Genomic DNA, 21,135 nt, shown 5'->3' with positions numbered 1-21,135 from the left:
TGTAGATGATCAGCAAATTATAAATCTTGTTAATTTAAATGTATGTTAAGTTTGGAGTAATAATATAAACTGTTGATTTTTTACAGCGATTTGGTTCAGTTCTTTAATAGCATTAATATTTGTAAATAAAACAAACACAACAAGTTGTGAAATATGGTTATGAAAAAAGAATATTCATCATATTAATCTATTTGACGTTCTAAATAATATTGCTGATGCTTATGATACGATGTTTAATTCATAAATGCTAATGAGTGATGACTGTCCCATTATACTCAAACCAATTTTTTTTAAACAAATATGGTTGACCATTTTAACCTTTTAGTATTGTTGTTATAGGCTATCTGTAGTATGCCTGTGTGTATGTTGCTCGAGTTTGTCTCAGTCTTTACTATTGTTTGAATTCGAATAAAACAGCAACAACAACAAATGGATTTCAAGTAATTTATTACCGGTTTTGTCAAGAGGATTAAATGATTAAAAATACATTAAAAAAACTCAATATCCCATGAACCTCACGTGCACGCTCAACCCCGGAAGTAGATTGTTCTCCTCTTAGCATGGCGCAAATCAATACATTGCAATAGTGATTGCTAGTACTGGTGAATTTGTAACAAAATTAATAATATGGATATGTAATTTCCACGCGAGAAGTTATCATAAAAAGACTGAGTAAGGTAAAATACGTTTTGTGCTTTTTTTTAAACTCTTTTCTTGCCTAAAAGTTTTCATAGTAGCGTCAGTGCTAACCGACAGTTGTTAAGTCTATGAAATTTATTTTAAATTTCTTTTAAGTGAATTTCTATTAAGTGTCTGTGTTATTCATCATATACTAAATACGCTAATTTAGGACAGTCAGGAGGCCTGAAATCCAACTAACGTTACAATGAGCCCAATTATGTAGGAGAAATTAACTATGTGCACTCTTCTGTAGTCTGTGTAAGTTAGACATTCCTAAAATTATTTAAGCCATTTATTTGCATCATGGACATGGTATACCCCATAATTGTATTTCTCGCTTTTGGAGTGTTTACTCGAGTAGTGGAGTAGGAGATGCTGAAAAAAGCACTGAAGGTAACTAAGTGTACTGTTTAATATTACAGTACATTACTGATTAAATCTGTCTAAAACGCGTATGCTGTAATATCTGTCTAAACTGTAACCATTAGGCATGATAAATGAAGATATAATACGGTGATAAAAGTATTGAAAAAGTATTAAGCACCTTGAGGAATTACTATTCTTGCCTAAATAATCTAATGTCTGAACTGACAATTGACCTTCTCAGATTAGGGCAATGTCTATTGTTTCACTAATTTGCATACATTCACAGACATCTGATGTGCTTTTTTTTAGATTTTATTGTGATGGCGTTAGACGTGAGAGAACAAGCTCATGGTAGCGTGGCCTCCCAGTTACACAGCAGTGAGGAAGACAGAGCCTTTGACATGACCACCAGCGAGAAGGTAACACACTGGGCCATCGCTACTTATTAAAAAGTAACCACACTAGTTAGTGCTGTTTTTTGTTAATTTGGTGTTGATTGCATTTCTCCGTCAGGTGGTGGAACTGTTGAACCAGGCAGCACTCATCTCTACAGAGGAAAAGCTTATTGTTCTCAAACAGGTTTTGAAAGCATTTTTATATTGTATGGAAACATAAAAATCAGATGTTTAGTGTATATGATTATTTAGGTCTGTTCCCTATATTTTTATTATTAGGTGCAGGAGTTGATTATCAACAAGGACCCTTCATTGCTTGATAATTTTCTGGATGTAAGTACTGAACCATCTTCACCAGCGTGTGTGAGTAAGTAGATGGGAATTACATTCACACTTTCTGTTTTATCCATCCTCTACAGGAAATCATCGCATTTCAGACTGATAAGTCAATTGAGGTGCGAAAGTTTGTCATCGGATTCATTGAGGAGGCATGGTGAGTGCTGGCCGATCTTGCATACGGGACAGTCCATCAAAAGTGGTCCAAAATCTCTAAAGTTGGTTGTCTGGTACCTCTTAAGAAATAATTGATCTGAAAGTAAACAATTGCACTTTCTTGCCCCCATAAAGTCTAAAATCATGCACACTCAAACGCATCCCATTATGAAAGTGGGAAAAAATATCATTTGTTGTGGGCCAAGACAGCAAGATACAAAACAAAATGTAAAAAATGGTGGTTTTGAATTACAATACATACAAATAACTCAAATTTAAAATAAAGGACAATAAAAATGGTCAAGTAACCTCCACTGGACCACTTGAGAAATAGATTGACCCTTACTGCACTTTGTACAAAATTCTTTCCAATACTTTATATACTCTTCATGACTAGTCCTTAAAGAGTTGACACTTGTTTATTTAGTAAAAGAGACTGTGAGCTTCTGCTGAGGCTGATTGCCAACCTGAACATGCTGATGAGAGATGAGAGTGTGAATGTGGTGAAGAAGGCCATTCTGACGCTCTCTCAGCTGTACAAAGTGGCTTTACAGGTATCATTCGTTTTCACTTAAATATACAGTATTCATTGTTTGGTTGGGCTGATATTTTTAAGTGTCTGACATGTTCTGTATTTGTTCTGTTAGTGGCTGGTGCGCACTAAGAGTGTCTCGGACATGCAGGAGGCATGCTGGGATATGGTGACCCAGCTGAAAGAGGATGTTCTGGCATTGCTAGACTCCGATAACGACGGAGTTCGCACTTACGCCATCAAATTCACTGAGTCCCTCATCATCACTCTGTCACCACGGACACCTGACTCTGATACGCCCAAGAAACAGGAAGGAGACATCAGCCTGGACAAAATCCCCAAAGACCACACGTATATTCGATATGGTATGGTTTTCTTAATTGTTTAATTACACTGTAACAAGGACATCTTAAAATAAAGTGTAACTGTTTTTGTGTATTCAATTTTTTTAATCACATTTAAGTATTGAAATTTTGTTTCAAAAATTTTTTTTTCTTTAATAGTCATATTGATATATAATAACAAAAATGACAAATTTAGCAGCCAAGCACAGCAAATCTGGAATTTATTTTTTTCTCACAATTTTTATTAGAAAAATCACTTTTTTTTTTCCCCCAAAGCGTACTGCCCTGATGTCAAGACTTTTAAAAGTTTTACAGAAACAAACAATATCATTCTTTATTGTTGCTTCCATTTCTTCTCTCCTCGTCTTCTTCACTTCCTCCTGTCCTGCTCAGACACCTTGTGTGATGAGGGAAAGTTGGCTCTGGAGCAGCTGTTAAAGTTTATGGTGCACCCTGCCATCTCCAGCATTAATCTCACCGCTGCACTGGGATCACTGGCTACGCTGGCCAGACAGCGGCCCATGTTCATGTCTGAGGTGGTGCAGGCGTACGAGACGCTACATGGTGAGTTCCGTCCACTGACGTTATTCAGTCAAACACAAATCTACTACTTTCTTTTGTTCTTTATCTGTTTTGTTGTGCTCCCCAGCTAACTTGCCCCCGACTCTGGCTAAGTCTCAAGTGAGCAGTGTGCGCAAGAACCTGAAGCTGCACTTGGTCTCGGTGCTGAAGCACCCCAGCAGCGTGGACTTCCAGGGCCAGATTTCCACTCTGCTGCTGGACCTTGGCATGTCTCAGAGCGAGATCTCCCGCTGCACGCCAGCCACCGTACAGCCCCGTAAGAGACTCCACCATGAGCCCTATGTCGAGGGCAAGAGGACCAAGATGGGTGAGTTGCTGTTTTAATGAGCTGGGTGGGTCATTGTTGTGGGTCAGTTGTTGGCATTGATTGATTGATGAGGAATAATGCTTTCTTTGTGCTTGCAGAGGCCACTCTAGTGGAGGATGATGATGATAAGGAAGAACCAGCTCCAGTCGTCACCCCAAAACCATCCTCCTCCTCTGGCACCCAATCATCCATCGATCTCACTGCTGAGTTCCTGTTGCCTCTGCTGAACCCAGAGAATGTGGCCAACCTGGTGTGTACTATGCTGAAATAATGATGCATTTTAATAATTAATAAATTGTTTAATGTTTTTTTATGTAAAAGTTCTAAATAAATGAATAAATTTAAACTATGAAATATGATTTCAAATTAAAAGTATTTTAAAATGTAAAACATTCATATTTAATAATTATAGTATTGTATTTTGTGCTATAACTTATAATGCAAATATGTCTCAAATTCTTAATTTACAAACATTAAAAAGTCTAAAGCTTTATTTTGGTGGAAAACTGCAGGGAGATCTTGAAGTATGTTTAGTTGATACTTCTTGCTATAAATATGGTAAAATGCTAAAAACATACGCACAAAAAATGAAACCGTACAAATGTGAAAATAAAAAGATCCTGGTGCATGTTTCTAAATGCACATAAGCAACATGCAGCAACAGAATTTGTGTGGAATAGTACTTTCTGCAAACCGAGTCACAGGAAGAGTGTAAATGAACACAGTGCCATGCTTTAATCTCAGACAGGCAGCAGAAAAAAAAAACTAAATCAGTATTTTTTATTTTTATTTTATACCTGCAATTTTATTTTTTATTTTATACCTTTGCATTAATTTATGTAAATTTTACATTTTTCATTTCATTTATTATATTTTCATCAACTCATGAACCCCCTGCAGTTCCCTTATGAACTCTGTTTGGTAAAATGCTGGTGTAGAGAAAAACCTGTTCGCAAGCATGCATAATAACATCAGTTTTCCATTGTGGGACTTTTTTTGAAAACATCTAAAAACAATAATCATTTAAATCTAAATCAAAAGACTAAATATAAACTAAGTATATATGCAAAAAATTATTTGTCAAAAAAATCTGAGAAGTGTGATGAGTAGCTTATTACTATAACTTATATGTGTAAGAAAAAAGATGTTTATTGCAGCATAGCAGTGACAAAGTACATGTAGCACCTTGGGTTCAACGGAGTCGGAATGAACCACGAACATCCCAAGCTCAAACATTTTATACACTTAGAGTTTACTACCCTTAATGTAAATGAAGTTGCTCTTGTCGTTGCAGCTGTGGTCTGTATGTTAATTAAGTTCTGACACCCCTTTGTCTGAGGTGGTTCTCAGTGTCCCACACCTGCTCACATTGTACAATTGGTCACCATTTGCACAGGATGTGATCATCCCAAATGGTCTACAAACAACATAACTGTTGACTTTCTTCCTCTCTATAATAATTAATCTGTTTTGGGAAATTTTGATCAAACCTATCATAGAGTGAAATCTGGTTCGGGGCAGACTATAGATTCTTACAAATGTGTGTTAACTTAGACATTTTCTATATTTTGTTTCAATGCAGGTGCTCATCAGTATGGTTTACCTGCCTGAAGTGATGCCGGCCTCTTTCCAGGCCACCTACACACCTGTAGAATCGGCCGGCACTGATGCTCAGATCAAACATTTAGCCAGGCTGATGGCCACACAGATGACAGCGGCTGGACTGGGACCAGGTGAAGGAATCATTATTTAAAAGCAAGGAGAGATAGACTCCTTTAGTTCTTGTCAGCACAGCTGTAAAGACTGTGAGGGGGTTTGTGTAGCATAACATTATATGATGTACATCATCTCCTCTCTCTTCTCCTGCGTAGGGCTGGAGCTGTGTAAGGCTCGAGATGAAGAGGTAAAGGAGGAAGATGGCGGAGTGGGTGAGTCCAGCTCCAAAGACCCTCTCATCATCCGCAAACTGTCTGCTGTGTCCCTGGGTCAAGCCATCTCAGTGGTGGGGGCGCAACAAGCGGCCTACAAGAGCCCTGTCACCGAAGAGGCACCTCAGATCAAGAAGCTTCCTGAGCCCATACTGCCCACCACACAGCCCAAGTAAGAGTGTCCCCATAGCACAACATACAGTTTGAAATACAGAAATAAATATTATCTATTCCAAAACCTAATGAGCTGCCTTGCTCTCTACGAAACACCTGGACAGCTGCCTTCTAAGGCAGCATCCTAATTAAAACACAGTCTCATAAGAAACTATTTTAGAGAGGCAGAAACCTAAATAGTTTCTGAACTTGAAGTTAAGCAGGGTAAAGTTGTGACTCGCATGCCACTAAGCTAATAGTGTGATACCCTAACAATCATAAAACACAGCACAGACAAATATTCAGTAAATAAACTTATGTGTATGTGTGTGTCCTGCCATTTCAGAGCTAAGCACTGTGTTATTTACACATGTTTAATAGGCTTGCTGCGATAGTCAGTGTTGACGGTGTTCAGCCGTAATGGTTACATCACTTGCCCACCGCGGCTCTGTCCCTTACCGTCGTTTTGATTTTTTATAGTAATAAAAATTATTTAGTTCAGTTAGAGAACAGACACTACAACTAAAAAGAAACACGGCTGCTCAATGCAGTGTGCCGAACAACAGTCATTTCATTTTTTCACGTGAGTCGAGCTGACTGACAAGAAGAGTGGAAGAGAAAGTGAGAAAGACCTGCTTAGTTTTGAAACGAAATGCAAAAGCACCTGTTTTAAAAATATTTTGGATTTTGGAGTTTATCTTAGGTGATTTTGGAAATTTTTTTGAAACATTTGTTTCTAATTTATTTGGTTCCACCGTGTTTGCTGATTTTCAGATTTTTTTATATTTAAACTTAACAAATAACTGCGTAAGTTATTTGTCATTTTATATTAGGCCTATAGTATGGTGTATTTTAATATTGTTAATAATTTAAATTTTCAATGTTTAATAATAAGTGAGTTTGTTGTACTGTTTTGTTGTTGTCCATTCATTCAATTGACGCTGAATTGCCACTAATTCGAAAATGCGCACATGCATTTACAAGCTATTTAAAGGCACAATATGTACTGTAAGTCAGTCCATGTCGCTGGTAATCGCTTATATCGCTGGATTTAAACATTCTTCAAAACATTTAAGATAATGTAAGTACACAAGTCAGCAAATTATATAACACTGTTCTAGTGGTTTTTGCATATTTTAATAAAATCGTACATATTGTGCCTTTTAAAAGCGAAGAAAAATGAGTAAAAGAGGGAAGACTCTAGCGAACTACCCCCACGAATAATTTTGCTATGGCGACCCCTAATGGGAGCAGCAGCAATGTTGTATTTGTGTGTTGTTTCTAGTTTTAATCATCTAGCTGGATAGATTGTCTCATTTTGTTCTCCCCGTTAACCCTCATTCAGAGCTCCTGGGGCCAGTGGCAGAAAAAAAGTGTTCAAATTGGCTGACGTGGTGCAGCCTTTCTCAGAGGCTCAGATCGAGAAACTCGCCAACATGGCCATCAAACGGATCCTTCAATCAGAAAAGGCCATTGCACAGAGTGGGATGTCCCATGTGAGTCTGTTTTCGGGTGCTTGCTACCTCAGCCACTATATCCGTTCTACTAAGTCCACATCTCGGTGTTTTAATCTTTTCCCAGGTTCGTGTGAAGTTGCTTGCACGGTTGGTGACCCAGTTTGAGGGTGGGAAGAAAAATGACTTGTTGCAGTTTATTTTGGAGGATATGCGGGGCAGAAGTGAGCTGGCCTTTTCTCTGCTGTTCCATGAGTACAATGAATACCTGGGTCAGCAGCCCTCGGGTTCTCTGGACAGCTATGAGCACTGTCTGTTCACACTGCTCTCCGGCCTGCAGGAGAAACCTGAGCAGAGGGATGGGTGAGAATCACCTCATAACACTACAAATTATTTATCAACATGATACAATCAGTCAATTAAAATAATTCGTCAGAATGTTAAAGGTGTGATTTTTTTTCGCTTGCAGATATGACAGTTCTCATACATTAGGAGAGTCTTTTTGTCACCTGAATCCCTTTGACCTAAAATTCTTATTTAAAGTCCTCTCTCTTCACAAATTCGGTGCTTGTTTTATGTGAAATAATAAAAATGTGTATTTTGAAATGTTTAAAATTTTTGTAACTATTCCTGAATTTCCTTTATCACAGGCTTTTCACTAAACTTGTGTTGGAAGCTCCGGTTATTACAGACTCTGCACTGGAGGTGATTCAACGCTACTGTGAGGACGAGGTTAGCCACAATACTACACCTAACCCCCATTATAAGTTTCTGATGCCATCATTTATACAGTGTTTTCTTCTCGACAAGCAGCGTGTCATCATCTGCATATACATTTACATATAAAATGTTCTTGTAAGGAACTCAAATGTTCCATATTTGTCTTTCAGTCACGTGTTTACCTGGGCATGTCCACATTAAAGGAGCTTATCCTCAAACGCCCCTCCAGACAGTACCAGTACCTCAATGTCCTTCTGAACCTCAGCTCTCACGAAAAAGAAAAGGTTAACCTCTAAGCATCTGTCATTCATTGTTTCATTAATTAATTTCATAGCAGTATAATAACAATCCCCCTTGATGTTCAGGTGCGGTCCACTGCTCTCAGCTTCATCAAGCGCATGTATGAGAAGGAACATCTGAAGGACTGCATTGAGAAGTTCGCTCTCACCTACATGCAGTTTCTGGTCCACCCAAACCCACCTTCTCTTCTGTTTGGAGCAGGAGAGGATACAGGTTCAAAGACTTTTCCTAGTCTTCAGATCTTTCACTTTTTTTATATATATAATTGAGTAGGGTTATGGTCTATTTGCTCATACTTGTGTATTAAATATATTTAATTTAGAAAGTAACTTGATACTATGATAAAGTAGTGTAAAATGAACTTTCTTGTGTACTGTGCCCTAATGCAGCAGTTCTCAATTCCAGTCCTCGCGACCCCAGCTCTGCACATTTGTTATGTCTCTCTTTGTTAACACACCTGATTCAGATTATCAGCTCGCTAGAAGTGAGCTCCGTGCATGAACTGTGTTGCCATTGACATGGTCCCTACACGGTGTCCATTGCTTCCTACTCCCTGAGCAGGGGAAATCTGTTGAAGTTACCTCACTTCAGAACATTCATTCATGGACAAATGTGACATCATATACCTCTGTAAATAAATACAATTTAAATTCACATACATTTAAAATTTATGTTTGCTTCGAACTGGATCATGGCGGAATATCCTGTGATGTCCACTTCGCAGGGCACTTACGTCTAAAGCGATAAGAGAAACATACAAAATGTTCAGAGCAGGGGGGCGTGAGGACTGGAATTGAGAACCGCTGCCCTAAAGCATTGTTGATTTTGTTCCATCCTTCATCCATCTTCAGAGGTGGCGGCTTCCTGGACAGAAGAGACAGTGCGGCAGTGCCTTTACCTTTATCTCTCCCTCCTTCCCGTCAACCATTGTCTGGTACACGAGCTGGCTGCTGTCTACACCGAAGCCATCGCCGACATCAAACGCAGTGTGCTCAGGGTCATTGAACAGCCTGTAAGACCTTCTCTTCCAATAATGTCTCTCATCCAAAACAGTTTTTTTCTAGGGCTGCCCCTTAATAGTTGACTAACCGTTAGTCGACCAGAACATGTTTAGTCGACCAAAATTGTATTAGTTGCTCACTGCATGACAGAGGCACTGGTGCGGCCACTTGCTCTTAAAATACTCTGTCATCTTTCGAATCTGTAAGGACTATGTTTATTTGTGTGTACTCACAATAACAACAAAATATTGTGCTATTGTAAAATAATGAAAGCAAACAGGATGCGCTTTCTGTCGTCTCGGTCTCTGTGAACTTGAGCGCTAAACTACAAAACTCCACGTATGCTTGCCTTACAGACATGAAAAATATATCTATAGAGAATGAAATGTCTACTTTTTAATGAACCAATTCAAATGGAAAACAGTAGGGGTGTAAAGGTACACGTATTTGTAATGTACGGTTCACGGGGCAAATTCCAAATGGAAGTGATCATCCCTATGCCTTTGAAGGCAGAGCCCTTGGCAGGCCCGGGAGCACTGGGAGAATTCCTGGTGGCCTGGCGGCTGATTTGGCACGCTGCCCTGTTTTTTTTATTTATTTATTTTTATTATTATTAATAGTATTTTATATTTATGCCTCCTCAGTGTACTAAAGTGATAATTTTTAATTTTTTCATTCGATAATAAATCATAAATCGGTTAGTGTTGACTGTCAGTGCTGCTCTGTATCGGATCACATCTGTTACGTTTTTCCGTTAAACGATTCCGAACAGAACCGATGCGCGGGACACAATTAAAGAGAGAAAGCAACCAGAAGAAGCAGTGAAATGTAGCTACATCACTGATCTGTTTATGGCTTCAAGTGCAGGTCAGTTTCATCTGTAAATATGCTAGATAGTTTTATCTTTATAAACTTAGTTAAGTATTAAACTGCTAGTATCTGGTAGGCTACCAGTAGCACCCCATTATTATCATCATTCAGAATACTGTGCTAAAGGACATCAATATTTATTGTAAAGTTACATTAAAAAAATGAGCAGAGATAGATATTCACATGGATTTATTGTACAGGGAGGAAGAGAGCTAGAGACAGCAACACAAAAATAATATGAGTCACAGCCTGATAATTTAATAGTGCGTTCAGTATTAGAATATGATATAGATCAACAAATATATCATACTAATTTTGACATTGTTTAGGCACTTTAGAAAATGTTTTAACACACAGTCAAAAGGTTTTGATCAGTAAGTTGTCTCTTCTGCTCACCAAGCCTGCATTTATTTGATCCAAAATACAGCAAAAACAGTGATATTGTGAAATATTTTTCTATTTAAAATAACTGATTTCTAAAAAATATTTTAAAGTGTAATTTATTCCTGTGATTTCAAAGCTGAATTTTAAGCATCATTATGTCAGTGTCACATGATCTTTCAGAAATCATTCGAATATTCTGATTTGCTGCTCAAAAAACATTTTATTATTATTATTATTATTATGTTGAAAACAGTAGATTTTTTTTCAGAATTAAAGAATATTTCAAAAAGTTTTATGTATTAGTTTTCATAATTATATAGCATATTTTTAAAAACTTTTTAAAATATATAATGCATGTTTATTTGCAACAGTTATGCTAACAACAATAGAAAAACACATATGCCAGTAAAACAGCGGATCAGCTGATGGACATCTGCTGCGTTGTCACGCCAAGGGGATAGGGATGATCACTTCCATTTGGAATTTGCCCTGTGAACTGTACGGTATGAATAGGTGTAAATCACATCATTTGCCTTGTTGTATGTGGCTTTCTGATTTCATTTGTTGGCTGAAAATTTGTGGACACCCTTGTGGACAAAATGTGTCATTGTTTTTATTTTATTTTGAATGCATAAATCTGTTAAGTTTATTTTGTCAGTGTTTTAGGAGTACACTACAGTGTTATTTTAGTAATATTTATATACTATTGAAGTAATTATTTATATTTTGAATTCGAATTTATTTTTAAATAAATGCTATGTTTTTTATTCCTTGAATTTTAATTTTAGTTTTATGTGCTTCCGTCATTATTTCAGTTATTCAGTTTTATTTCAGTACTTCATCTATATTTATTTGTTTATCTATATTTAGATTTTATTGCAGCTTTTTCAATTAACAATTTTTTTTTAATAGTTCTAATTTGAGTTAATAACATCATTGTACACTAGCATAAAACTAGCTTCACAATTAACAGATGTGGACTAAAAAAAAAATAAAAACCTTAATTGTGATTGCATTTAAAACAGTTCATTTTTGATCATTTTAATAGTTTTAGTTTAATAGTTTTTTCATCACTGTTTTTATAGATAAGAGGAATGGGAATGAGCTCTCCTGACCTGCTGCTCCTGGTGGAGAACTGTCCTAAAGGAGCCGAGACGCTGGTCACTCGCTGTCTGCACATACTCACCGATAAAGGTGTGTGTGTGTGTGTGAATTAGAGAAAGTGAATGTGTCTATATGCATCTCTGTACAGTAAATGCTGCCCTTTGTGGATTGTTTCATGTTCACAGTGCCTCCATCTCCTGAGCTGGTGGAGAGGGTGAGGGATCTTTATCATAAGCGAGTGCCAGATGTTCGTTTCCTCATCCCAGTTATCAATGGCCTGGAGAAGGTTTGCTCATGTCATCTGTCCTACTTAAAAATAAATATTTAAAACATAATAATTAATCACACAGATTTCTTTAATGAATCGCAATTAATTGCATCTAACTTTGACATTTCAAACACATTCACATTGGATCTGCAAATTAATGTGGAAACAACATAAGTTCAATAATAGGAATATTTGACATTTTTAATATTTTTAATGGCATCTTTTCATTAAGTCATGTCAAAGAAGGCAAGTATCGCTGATATTGATGCCTTTTATTTTTTCTACTTTCTGGGTATAAGATTAGTAATTATAACTAGTCATCATTACAGTATAATTAAAAAGCCAGGCCTAAACTGCAAATTGCTTGCTTTATATTTTATTTCCTAAGTGAAAAATGAAAAGATGAATTGCTGTGTTATTTGTCTTAATTAACTTTAACATGTTAATCACATCTACTCCTAAATTTAAAATTTGCATGGCTTGATTAAAGGTGGTAGAAAGGCAGTTTTAAGGTGAGAAGGGCTCTTTGAAGACTGCATTCATGTTGGTATCTTGATTGTGTTGAACAGAATGAGGTGATCCAGGCTCTACCCAAACTCATCAAACTCAATCCCATTGTGGTGAAGGAGGTGTTCAACAGACTGCTGGGCACGCAGCACAGTAATACCTGCTTATTCTCTTGTGCATGTGTGCTGCTACTGATAAAAAAAAATATATATCAGATCAGTAGAATTGTAGTGAATTGAATTGTTTGTCTGTTCTGTAGGTGAGGGCAGTCCCTCCATGTCTCCGCTCACTCCTGGAGAGCTCCTCATCGCCTTACACAACATTGACTCCTCCAAGTGTGACATGAAGTCAATCATCAAAGGTAGCATCTCACATTCATTCGATTCCCTGAACATAAATCCAGCCTTTTGCATCTTTTTCTTTCAGCAAATATGGAAAAAGATAAAATAACTTGTGGTGAATATTTGTTGTTTAAAGGGATAGTTCACCCAAAAATGAAAATGTAATGTTTATCTGCTTACTCCCAGATGTAGGTGACTTTGTTTCTTCAGTAGAACACAAACCAAGATTTTTAGCTCAAACCGTTGCAGTCTATCAGTCTTATAATGTAAGTGGATGGGAATCATGGCTAAAGCATACAATAAAACAGTTCGGACATTGTTTGAATCAGAGGTAAAAAACGATATAAATACTGGTCAGTTTCTTGCACAATGTATCATCATGGACCGCAGGGTTAAATTTGGAATTGTTTGTGTATGCTTTTTTTTTTTTTTTTTAGTTTTATTGTATGTTTTAGCTGTGATTCCCATCCACTTAGATTATTAGAGTGATAGACTGCAACGGTTTGAGTTAAAAATCTTGGTTTGTGTTCTACTGAAGAAACAAAGTCACCTACATCTTGGATGCCCTGGGGGTAAGCAGATAAACATCAGGGCCCGTATTCATAAAGAATCTTAATGCAAAGAGTAGCTCCTAGTGACAAAATTCTAAGAAAATTCTTAGAAATGTGGGCGTTTACTCTTAAAATTAAAGAAAAAATCCTAGTAAAGAAAAAAGTAATTCAGAAAGCATCTTAACCCTTAAAAGAGGTCTTAAGGTCAAACTTGTTAGGAGCACGGACGAGGACTTTTAAGAGGCTTAAGAGTTTCTTTAGCAGAGGAGAAAATGGCAGAAAGACGAAGAGGGAGAAGAAATGTGTTGCAGACGATGGATGATGGGGAGTTAATAAGACGCTATAGATTAGATCGTGCAGGGATCATGTTTGTGACTGATCTTATTAGAGACACGCTAACATCTCCGACACAGTGCAGAAATGCCATAGCTCCAGAACTGAAAGTAATCACTACATTACGATATTTGGCAACTGGGAAAATGCAACAATGCAGTAGTGATGATTTGGGTCTGTCACAACCTTCTGTAAGCAGAGTTATCACACAAACAATTACAGCACTTTCAGAACCTCTTATTGTGTCGCAGTTCATTTCGTTTCCACTGGACATTCCCACCTTGCAGGCTCAAAAAACTGCATTTATGAATATAGCAGGCTTCCCTGGTCGGCACAAGCAGGGGGAATGAACCGTTAATAGTTTGTGCTATACGCTCCCATGTCTGCTTCTTGTCCCGTGCTGTGACACCCGGCCCGAATTTTCCTTTAAGAATGGCCTTGTGTTCATCCACTAACTGGGCTAACAGTAAACACTGCTCCTCTGTCCAGTTGGGCTTTCTCGCCCTTCTTGGTTTTGATTCCATGTTTGATACATTAAAACCAACATTCAAACCACCACTTAAATAGACAGCAATCAGTGTAATTGGAATGAGTGGAACAATTTTTATCATTCTAAGCCAATCAAATGCCTTATAGGAAATTAAAAGCATGGTCAATAAAAAAAGGATTTATATACACACATATAATGTATGTGTGTGTGTGTGAGAGAGAACCGGTCAAATAGGAAAAATTACGCATGTAAATACAAAGTGAAGGATTAGAATAGACCCTATACTTAAAATCACTCTTTTTTTCCTTCTTGGACAACCAACAAATCACAGTCTTCAAAAGATTGTGTCATACATAGCAACGGGGTCAACCCCGCCTCCTCACTAAGATGAAAGTTTTTGTCTTTTCCTTACTCAGAGTTGCTCTCAGATCGGTCCCGAATTGATCTTAAGCTAAGACTCCTACGTAAAAGTTTTTAAGCTAAATTAAGAGTTTTCTGAGAGGATTCTTAGAATCTTTATGAATACGGGCCCAGATTTTTATTTTTGGGTGAACTATCCCTTTAACACTTGAAATTTTTTTTTTTTTTTTTGTATTCAGTAATTTTTAAACTAATATGGCTTGGTTATAAATAATAATTTTATCCCTAGAATAATAATAAAAAAAAAAAAAAAAACATTTTTGTAAATTGCTGTATGTAAGATTTTGACTCTACTAAAGCATAAAAATACCATAATATGTTTGCAGATATTTAAGAAACATACTAAGTAAACATACTTGTTTATCTGAAAAACAATGCTACAGTCAGTTATTCTCCTTTGAAAATGTGCGTTTCAGGCCAGAATGTCTGTCGTTGTTTTGGTTTGTGAAACCCACCCACTGCCAGTTTACCCAATTGTATTTTGGCACCCCGGGTTGCTAGTTGGCGGAAAACACAGCATACTTCATATCATTCATCGTCAAGTGTGCTCATTCCTGTTGGTGTCATCAATCTGGCAACCTCAAGTCAAGTCTGAGGAGGAGGGGCCGGGTGAAAATCAAAAAAAAAATAAATAAATAAATAAAATCTATTAATGCATCGAAACCTGTGTGATTTAATCATTTTTTTAATTGATCCACAGCCCTAATATATATATATATATTTATAGGTGGCCTCTAGTTTAATTAATTGAATTTATTGTAGTTTGTTTAATTAAATATATTAATAATTAAAATGTAAATGGCTCCAACATAGTGGGAACTCTGTTACTGCCTCTTTTGCTTTTCTTGTCGTTCTTTTTAATGTTTTTTTTCATCACTTTCCATGTTGTTCTCTTTTCCTCTGTAGCCACTAACCTGTGTTTTGGGGAGAAGAACGTGTACACCTCCGAGGTGCTGGCCGTGGTGATGCAGCAGCTGATGGAGCAGACCCCTCTCCCCATACTGCTGATGCGTACTGTCATCCAGTCCCTCACTATGTACCCTCGCCTGGCCGGTTTCGTCATGAACATCCTAGCCCGACTCATTCACAAACAGGTCAGTGGACTGAACTCTTTATAACTGCTCATTATTCACGCAAGTTCTCAAACATAATCTCATCAAACTCATCTCTGACTGACTGATGATTGATTGTACAGGTGTGGAAGTATCCTAAAGTGTGGGAGGGCTTTGTAAAGTGCTGCCAGCGCACCAAACCCCAGTCCTACAACGTTCTCCTCCAGCTGCCTCCACCTCAACTGGCCAGTGTGTTTGAGCGCTGCCCGGAGATGAGGGAGCCCCTCCTACAGCACGTTCACGCCTTCACCCCTCACCAAGTGCGTATCACAAAACTTGCCGGTTTTATCCCAAACAGGTGTTCTCTGGGAAATGATTTGTTAGTGAGACACAGTATAGTGTACACCCTTGTTATTGTCAGCAGAAACGATTAAATACTGTTTCAATTCATTCAAATAAAGCTGAAATAAAATCTAAATAAATTAATGAAAATGAGAAATGTTAATAAAATACATTTGAAATATTAAGATTATATAAAAAATGTAATATAAATAAAATATATAATATAAAAAACAATAAAAATGACAAGCACATATAATGACTAAAACTAAAATTAAACTGAATACTAAAAATATAAAAATAAAAGCTGATTCAAAATATTATTATACTAATATTATAGTATATTATAATATTAATTTATAAATGTTATGTTAACAAAAACATAAAATGTTTTTGTTTTTGTTAACATAACATTTATAAATTAATATTTATAAATGTTATGTTAACAAAAACATAACATTTATAAATATCAAATTAATTAAAAACAAAACCACATTAAATAAGTTTTTTATTAATTTGATATTTATTATAATATTTACAAATGTTCTGTAAAAACATTTATGCATATTGTTATTATTATTTTAGAGGATACATGAAACATGTACAGTATTTTTTTTATTGTATCATAATGCTATTCCAAAACATGGATATAGATAATAGGAAGTGGAAATAGTCTTTTAGAAGAGAAAAACTGTTACCTGTAACTTATACTTCTGTAACTGTTATACATTTTCACTTGGTGTTGTTTTATTGTTTCTGTAGCAAGCCCACATTCCAGCATCTGTAATGGCTGTTCTGGAGGCCAACAGCAGGAAGCCAGAACCAGAACCACAACCTGAACTTCATCATCCAGAAATAATAGAAGAGAGAGAGGTATGTTGCGATGAAGCTGAAGTAGCGACAGATCTTTTCTTCTGTTTTGTGATGTATATCCGAGTGTAACAGATTTTCAAAAGGAGACAAAATGTAGGTTAGGTTTATGATTCTACTCATGAGTTGTTGATTTACATTTGAAGCAGTGGACATTGAACTCCAAAGTAAATGCAAGCTTGCAGTCGATTGTGTAGGGGCTGTTTAGGCAGACTAAATGACTGGAGAAGTCTGACATGTCACTATTGAGAAGTCTTTAATTTACACTGGACTTACGACATTCTAATTAAATTTGAATGATCAGAGTTATCAACCACATAAATGGGTTATTATATGTCAGTTGATCTCTACAAAATACAACGAACATTACAGAAATGAGTTGGATGTCCATGACTTTGGATTGTCCACCAATAAAATGCTGTCTTGCCCACTTATGTTCATTAAGTGCCAGTACCAAAGCATATATCAGTGCCTGCACCAGTATCACAAGCAGAACCTCCAGCCCCGGCTCCCATAGTGTTTACTGAACCACCACCACCTCAACAACAACAACAACAGATCCCGGCCAGGAGGGAAGAAGAAGAAGAGCAGTCCATGGAGCAGGGAGAGACGGACCATGCTGCTCTGGAGGTCACGTCTGAAGCCGCATTGCAGGTAAAACATCATCATCACCATTATTCATGGCACCCATGCAGACCAGTACAAGAGTGAATAGCACTGGCTGACTAATGACTTTAACCTTCAGCAGATGGAGGTGTCTGAGGAGGCTTCACAGTCCAACTCCATTTCAGAGAAGACAGACGAACCCATGGAGGAGTCAGCTGCGATGGCTATGGATGCGCCTGACCAACCCAAAGATGAGTCTGAGGATGTGCTTCCAGAAGCAGAAGAAAGCACTGTGGACTGATGCCATGTGAAATACTGACTCTGAGAAGATGTCATTCTATATTGCTTTGTTCAGGTTACTATGTATCTTTAAGTTAGAAGTAAAAATTAAATGGAATATTTTGGTTAATTTCTTTAAAGTTTATCACTTGTTAAAATTACTTGGAAAATAATTTGCTTTGTATGTGCCACACTGTTTTCATTTCTAGAATAAAATGCAATCTCCAACCTGTAAAAATGAGAAACAAATCATTGGTCTCTGCACTTCAGTCTCTCGTTATTATGTTAATTTTGACAGCATTTGGCAGGGGTGTAAAATACTTGAGTAATTTTACTAGATTACTGTACTTGAGTATTATTTTAAGGTATATGTACTTCAAGTAAAATTTAAAGTGACTACTTCTATTATGTTTCTGAAGGAAAAACAGTACTTTTTTACTTGAAAAGTACTCGTTACAGTTTTGCATTTTTAATTGATCTTACACACATTAAATATGGTACATGGACTCAAACATGCACACTAATGAGGTTTGTTTTTATGCACCAAGCACATCCATTTCAGCTTCGGTTATAACTTTCATCAGGCAGATTTCTAGCTTCAAAATTTCTTTGGCATCAAATGTGAGGAAGCATATTAAGGTAGCTAAGTTTATTCATTATTAAATTGTCTGTTCTGATTTAGCCATTCGCTGTCTGTGTACTATATTAGCTGAATGCACAAGAATAAAATCATTTAAATACACGTCATCATGTTTAATGTCCACGATTACTCTTCAGATTAGATGTTACAAAAATCTCAAAAAAGTGAATGACGTGTGTTAAATTAATTGTAAATCATGGTTAGTGATGTTCTGTTGATAAGTTATGATGATATATTGAGTTACAAGTAGGACTGTCAGTGAATCATTTAATCTAAATAATTACATGATTTGATGATTAATTCATCTAATTAGTTGTAAAAAAAAAAAATTAGATATTATATAATTTTATATATATTACAGCCGGGGCGTTAAGTAGACAACACAAAAGAGTGACTTTTTCAAAAGGTCAATATTGTATGTTTTAATTTTATGTCACTCATCTTTAATTCAACACAATTTCTTATATTCTGTCTAGAATATATTTCTGGCCTCTGCATCACATCTGGTTCATTAAAGGGATACTCCACCCAAAAATTAAAATTCTCTCATTTACTCACCCTCATGCCGTCCCAGAAGGATATTACTTTCTTTAGATGAAAACAAGATTTTTAGTGCATATAATGCAAGTATACGGGACCACTTTAAAAAGTGAATACAACGGTAAAGTAAAATTTTTTTTTTTTTTTAAGTATTTGTTTTTTACAGATGCTTATTTATCCACTAAAGAAGAAATCAATAGAGGTTACATGGGTTACTGTTGTCTTCTCTTCGTGTAGTTTTTGAAGAATCATCTTTGCACATGCCATACACTTGCATTATATGCCGAAAGATATTTTTTTCTAAAACTCTTAGTTCGTGTTCATCTGCGGAAAGACAGCTGTATACAGATGGGGTGGTATTAAGGTGTAAAGGCTTTTGTGTGTGTGTTCCACTGTGCTGCATTTTAATTGTTGTTGTTGCAGATAGGTGTGTTTGCCATTGCCACTGCTTTTGTTTTCTCTCTTTAATCAAACCTTTGTATGTCTGTCTGACAAAACATTTTATGCAGTTTATTTTTAAGCAATTTCACTTTCCATTGAGATGGTTCAATATGATGAAACAAGAATCTCCTTTTTCTGTTTTGTTTTGCTGTTCTTCATACTTGAATTTAAAACTTGAATTTAAAGTTGTACTTTTTGCACTTTTTCTCAAGTAAATTTTTGACCAGACAACATTTTCACTGAGTATCTGTATTTTTGTATAATGTTTAAGTAGCCTCAGAATAAAGCCAGGTAACAAGTTTGTTGTAGTTAACGGAATAGCAACGGAAGTGAGCTGCGGGAAATGCGCTGATGTATGTGCTAAGCCAGTTTGATGATGTGCCATAAGAATAAACTCTGAAAAAATATACAAATTTAATTAGTCGGCGACAGTTTGTAAGTTTTAATAAAATGGAGATGGCCGGCTGCGGCGCGTTTTAAAGCTTTCATGATGAAGAACAGCACAAAAACAAACCTGAACCTGTAAGTTCATCATCACATTAACGTTAGCCTCACATAGTAAAATTTACTTTACTTGCAGGCTGATCCTCCACCCAAATCGACATACAAGACACCTCCGCCTGTGCCAAAGGAAGAAAATCACAGTGGTGTCAACAAATACACTTATTTTGTGTGTCAAGACCCAGACTACCAATGGTCACCCCTGCTCAGATTAGAGTAGCCCGGCAGACCCCCAGGTTCATCACAGGAAGGCTCGATGGCACGCACGTCAGCCCTCTGGGATTCTATCAGTTTGGGGAGGATGAAGGCGAGGATGATGAACTTTGAGACAGCTATGAGGAGAATCTTAACTTTAAGGGCATCCGTGTAAATGAGTCTCTTAATCTATGGGTCCATCATATACAGCATATACTTACACAGGTAAGATACAGACTGCCTGCTGAGAATTAATCTGCTTTAAAATGTCTGTGTGGATCATACGTCTGTTATTAAACTCTGGTGCATTTAACTGAAATTAACAAAAATTTAACTGAATTATTACAATTAAAGTACAGTGATCTCCTCTAACCTCATTCCTCAGTTTTCCATCGCTGTGCTGCGCTCTCTGGCCTGGATCGTATGCTTATGCTAGTGGCAGGTGAGAACCTTGCTTTTCAAAATTTACTGTCTGATCAACAATTTCCATCAAACCAATACATTTTCTGCTGAGGCAAACCATTCTTCTGCCCCCTCTCAGGAAGTTTGGAAACATATACAATAGGCTGGGGGATAAAATATATTGGAGAGGCATTCTTTCACCACCCAAAAATGGGTAACCCCAGTGGGCCTGAAATCACAGAGGCCCTGGACCCCAGTGTGAAGGAAGAGGATGAGACAGAGGATCTGGAAGATGAGGAGGAGGAGGATTAAAGCAGGCAAAAATAAACCTGCTTCAGAAGGTGTGTTGATGGTCAGATGCTTAAAGTTTTATATGTGCAGTTCCTTAAACAATCCATTTCAATCTAAACACTTTGTACTGTATGTATGCCCACATCGTTGAAATATTAATACTAAACAAAAATGGAGGGAATCAAATAATTAATTAGCTTTTTAAATCAGTTTAACATAGATTTTGATGAATTAATGCATGCTTCCACTGCTTGCCTTCAAACATTATACTTCAGGTTACACTTCATTTTTTGATACATTAAGCTTATTCTGCCATGCTTTTTCCATGCTTAAGTTCCTGTACTGGTTTATGACTAGTCATAAGCATCTGAACATGTATGTAGATGAAACTGTCAACACAAAAAGCACTGAATTGCAAAATTTAATAACTTAATAAATAAGAAGCCTAATAATTCA

The 21,135-nt window shown here is 36.7% G+C and overlaps 2 protein-coding genes across 4 annotated transcripts; both read left to right on the top strand.

The window, feature by feature from the left end:
• The first annotated feature begins 520 nt into the window (after positions 1-520).
• On the top strand, positions 521-18,981 carry LOC109090743 (symplekin-like). 3 transcript variants are annotated; one of them, XM_042724871.1, is made up of 28 exons: positions 538-677; positions 851-1,074; positions 1,357-1,466; positions 1,561-1,626; positions 1,722-1,775; positions 1,862-1,935; positions 2,362-2,488; positions 2,582-2,831; positions 3,204-3,374; positions 3,460-3,699; positions 3,798-3,949; positions 5,282-5,432; positions 5,571-5,799; positions 7,126-7,276; positions 7,362-7,597; positions 7,885-7,966; positions 8,125-8,238; positions 8,320-8,467; positions 9,106-9,266; positions 11,595-11,703; positions 11,799-11,899; positions 12,451-12,541; positions 12,648-12,749; positions 15,430-15,617; positions 15,719-15,895; positions 16,677-16,787; positions 17,229-17,438; positions 17,530-18,981. In XM_042724871.1, exons 3-28 carry the CDS (start codon positions 1,368-1,370, stop codon positions 17,689-17,691), a joined length of 3,756 nt encoding a protein of 1,251 aa, XP_042580805.1. In that variant the 5' UTR covers positions 538-677; positions 851-1,074; positions 1,357-1,367; the 3' UTR covers positions 17,692-18,981. The 3 variants fall into 3 exon arrangements, with proteins under 3 accessions (XP_042580806.1, XP_042580804.1, XP_042580805.1); XM_042724872.1 differs by lacking the exon at positions 851-1,074 and having other exon boundaries at positions 521-677; positions 17,533-18,981; XM_042724870.1 differs by lacking the exon at positions 851-1,074 and having other exon boundaries at positions 521-677.
• Positions 18,982-19,469: 488 nt separating this feature from the next.
• Positions 19,470-20,998, top strand: LOC109090162 (radial spoke head protein 6 homolog A-like). Its single transcript, XM_042724869.1, has 3 exons — positions 19,470-20,211; positions 20,372-20,428; positions 20,528-20,998. The coding sequence occupies exons 1-3, from the start codon at positions 20,178-20,180 to the stop codon at positions 20,698-20,700; spliced, it is 264 nt and encodes an 87-aa protein (XP_042580803.1). The 5' UTR covers positions 19,470-20,177; the 3' UTR covers positions 20,701-20,998.
• Positions 20,999-21,135: the final 137 nt, after the last annotated feature.

Source organism: Cyprinus carpio, chromosome B5, assembly GCF_018340385.1.
Source record: "Cyprinus carpio isolate SPL01 chromosome B5, ASM1834038v1, whole genome shotgun sequence".
NCBI classification, from domain to species: domain Eukaryota; kingdom Metazoa; phylum Chordata; class Actinopteri; order Cypriniformes; family Cyprinidae; genus Cyprinus; species Cyprinus carpio.
The sequence above is the reverse complement of the archived record's forward strand: the minus strand, read 5'-3'. Positions and strand labels throughout refer to the sequence as shown.

What these genes read in the sequence shown, in the direction of transcription:
- LOC109090743 (XM_042724870.1), top strand. Translation starts at nt 1,368, where the DNA reads ATGGCGTTAGACGTGAGAGAACAAGCTCATGGTAGCGTGGCCTCCCAG. An exon ending in CACAGAGTGGGATGTCCCAT is followed by an intron (nt 7,277 to 7,361) that starts GTGAGTCTGTTT and finishes ATCTTTTCCCAG; the next exon opens with GTTCGTGTGAAGTTGCTTGC. An exon ending in CGTCTGAAGCCGCATTGCAG is followed by an intron (nt 17,439 to 17,529) that starts GTAAAACATCAT and finishes TTTAACCTTCAG; the next exon opens with CAGATGGAGGTGTCTGAGGA.
- LOC109090162 (XM_042724869.1), top strand. Translation starts at nt 20,178, where the DNA reads ATGGGTCCATCATATACAGCATATACTTACACAG. An exon ending in TACAGCATATACTTACACAG is followed by an intron (nt 20,212 to 20,371) that starts GTAAGATACAGA and finishes CTCATTCCTCAG; the next exon opens with TTTTCCATCGCTGTGCTGCG. An exon ending in TATGCTTATGCTAGTGGCAG is followed by an intron (nt 20,429 to 20,527) that starts GTGAGAACCTTG and finishes GCCCCCTCTCAG; the next exon opens with GAAGTTTGGAAACATATACA.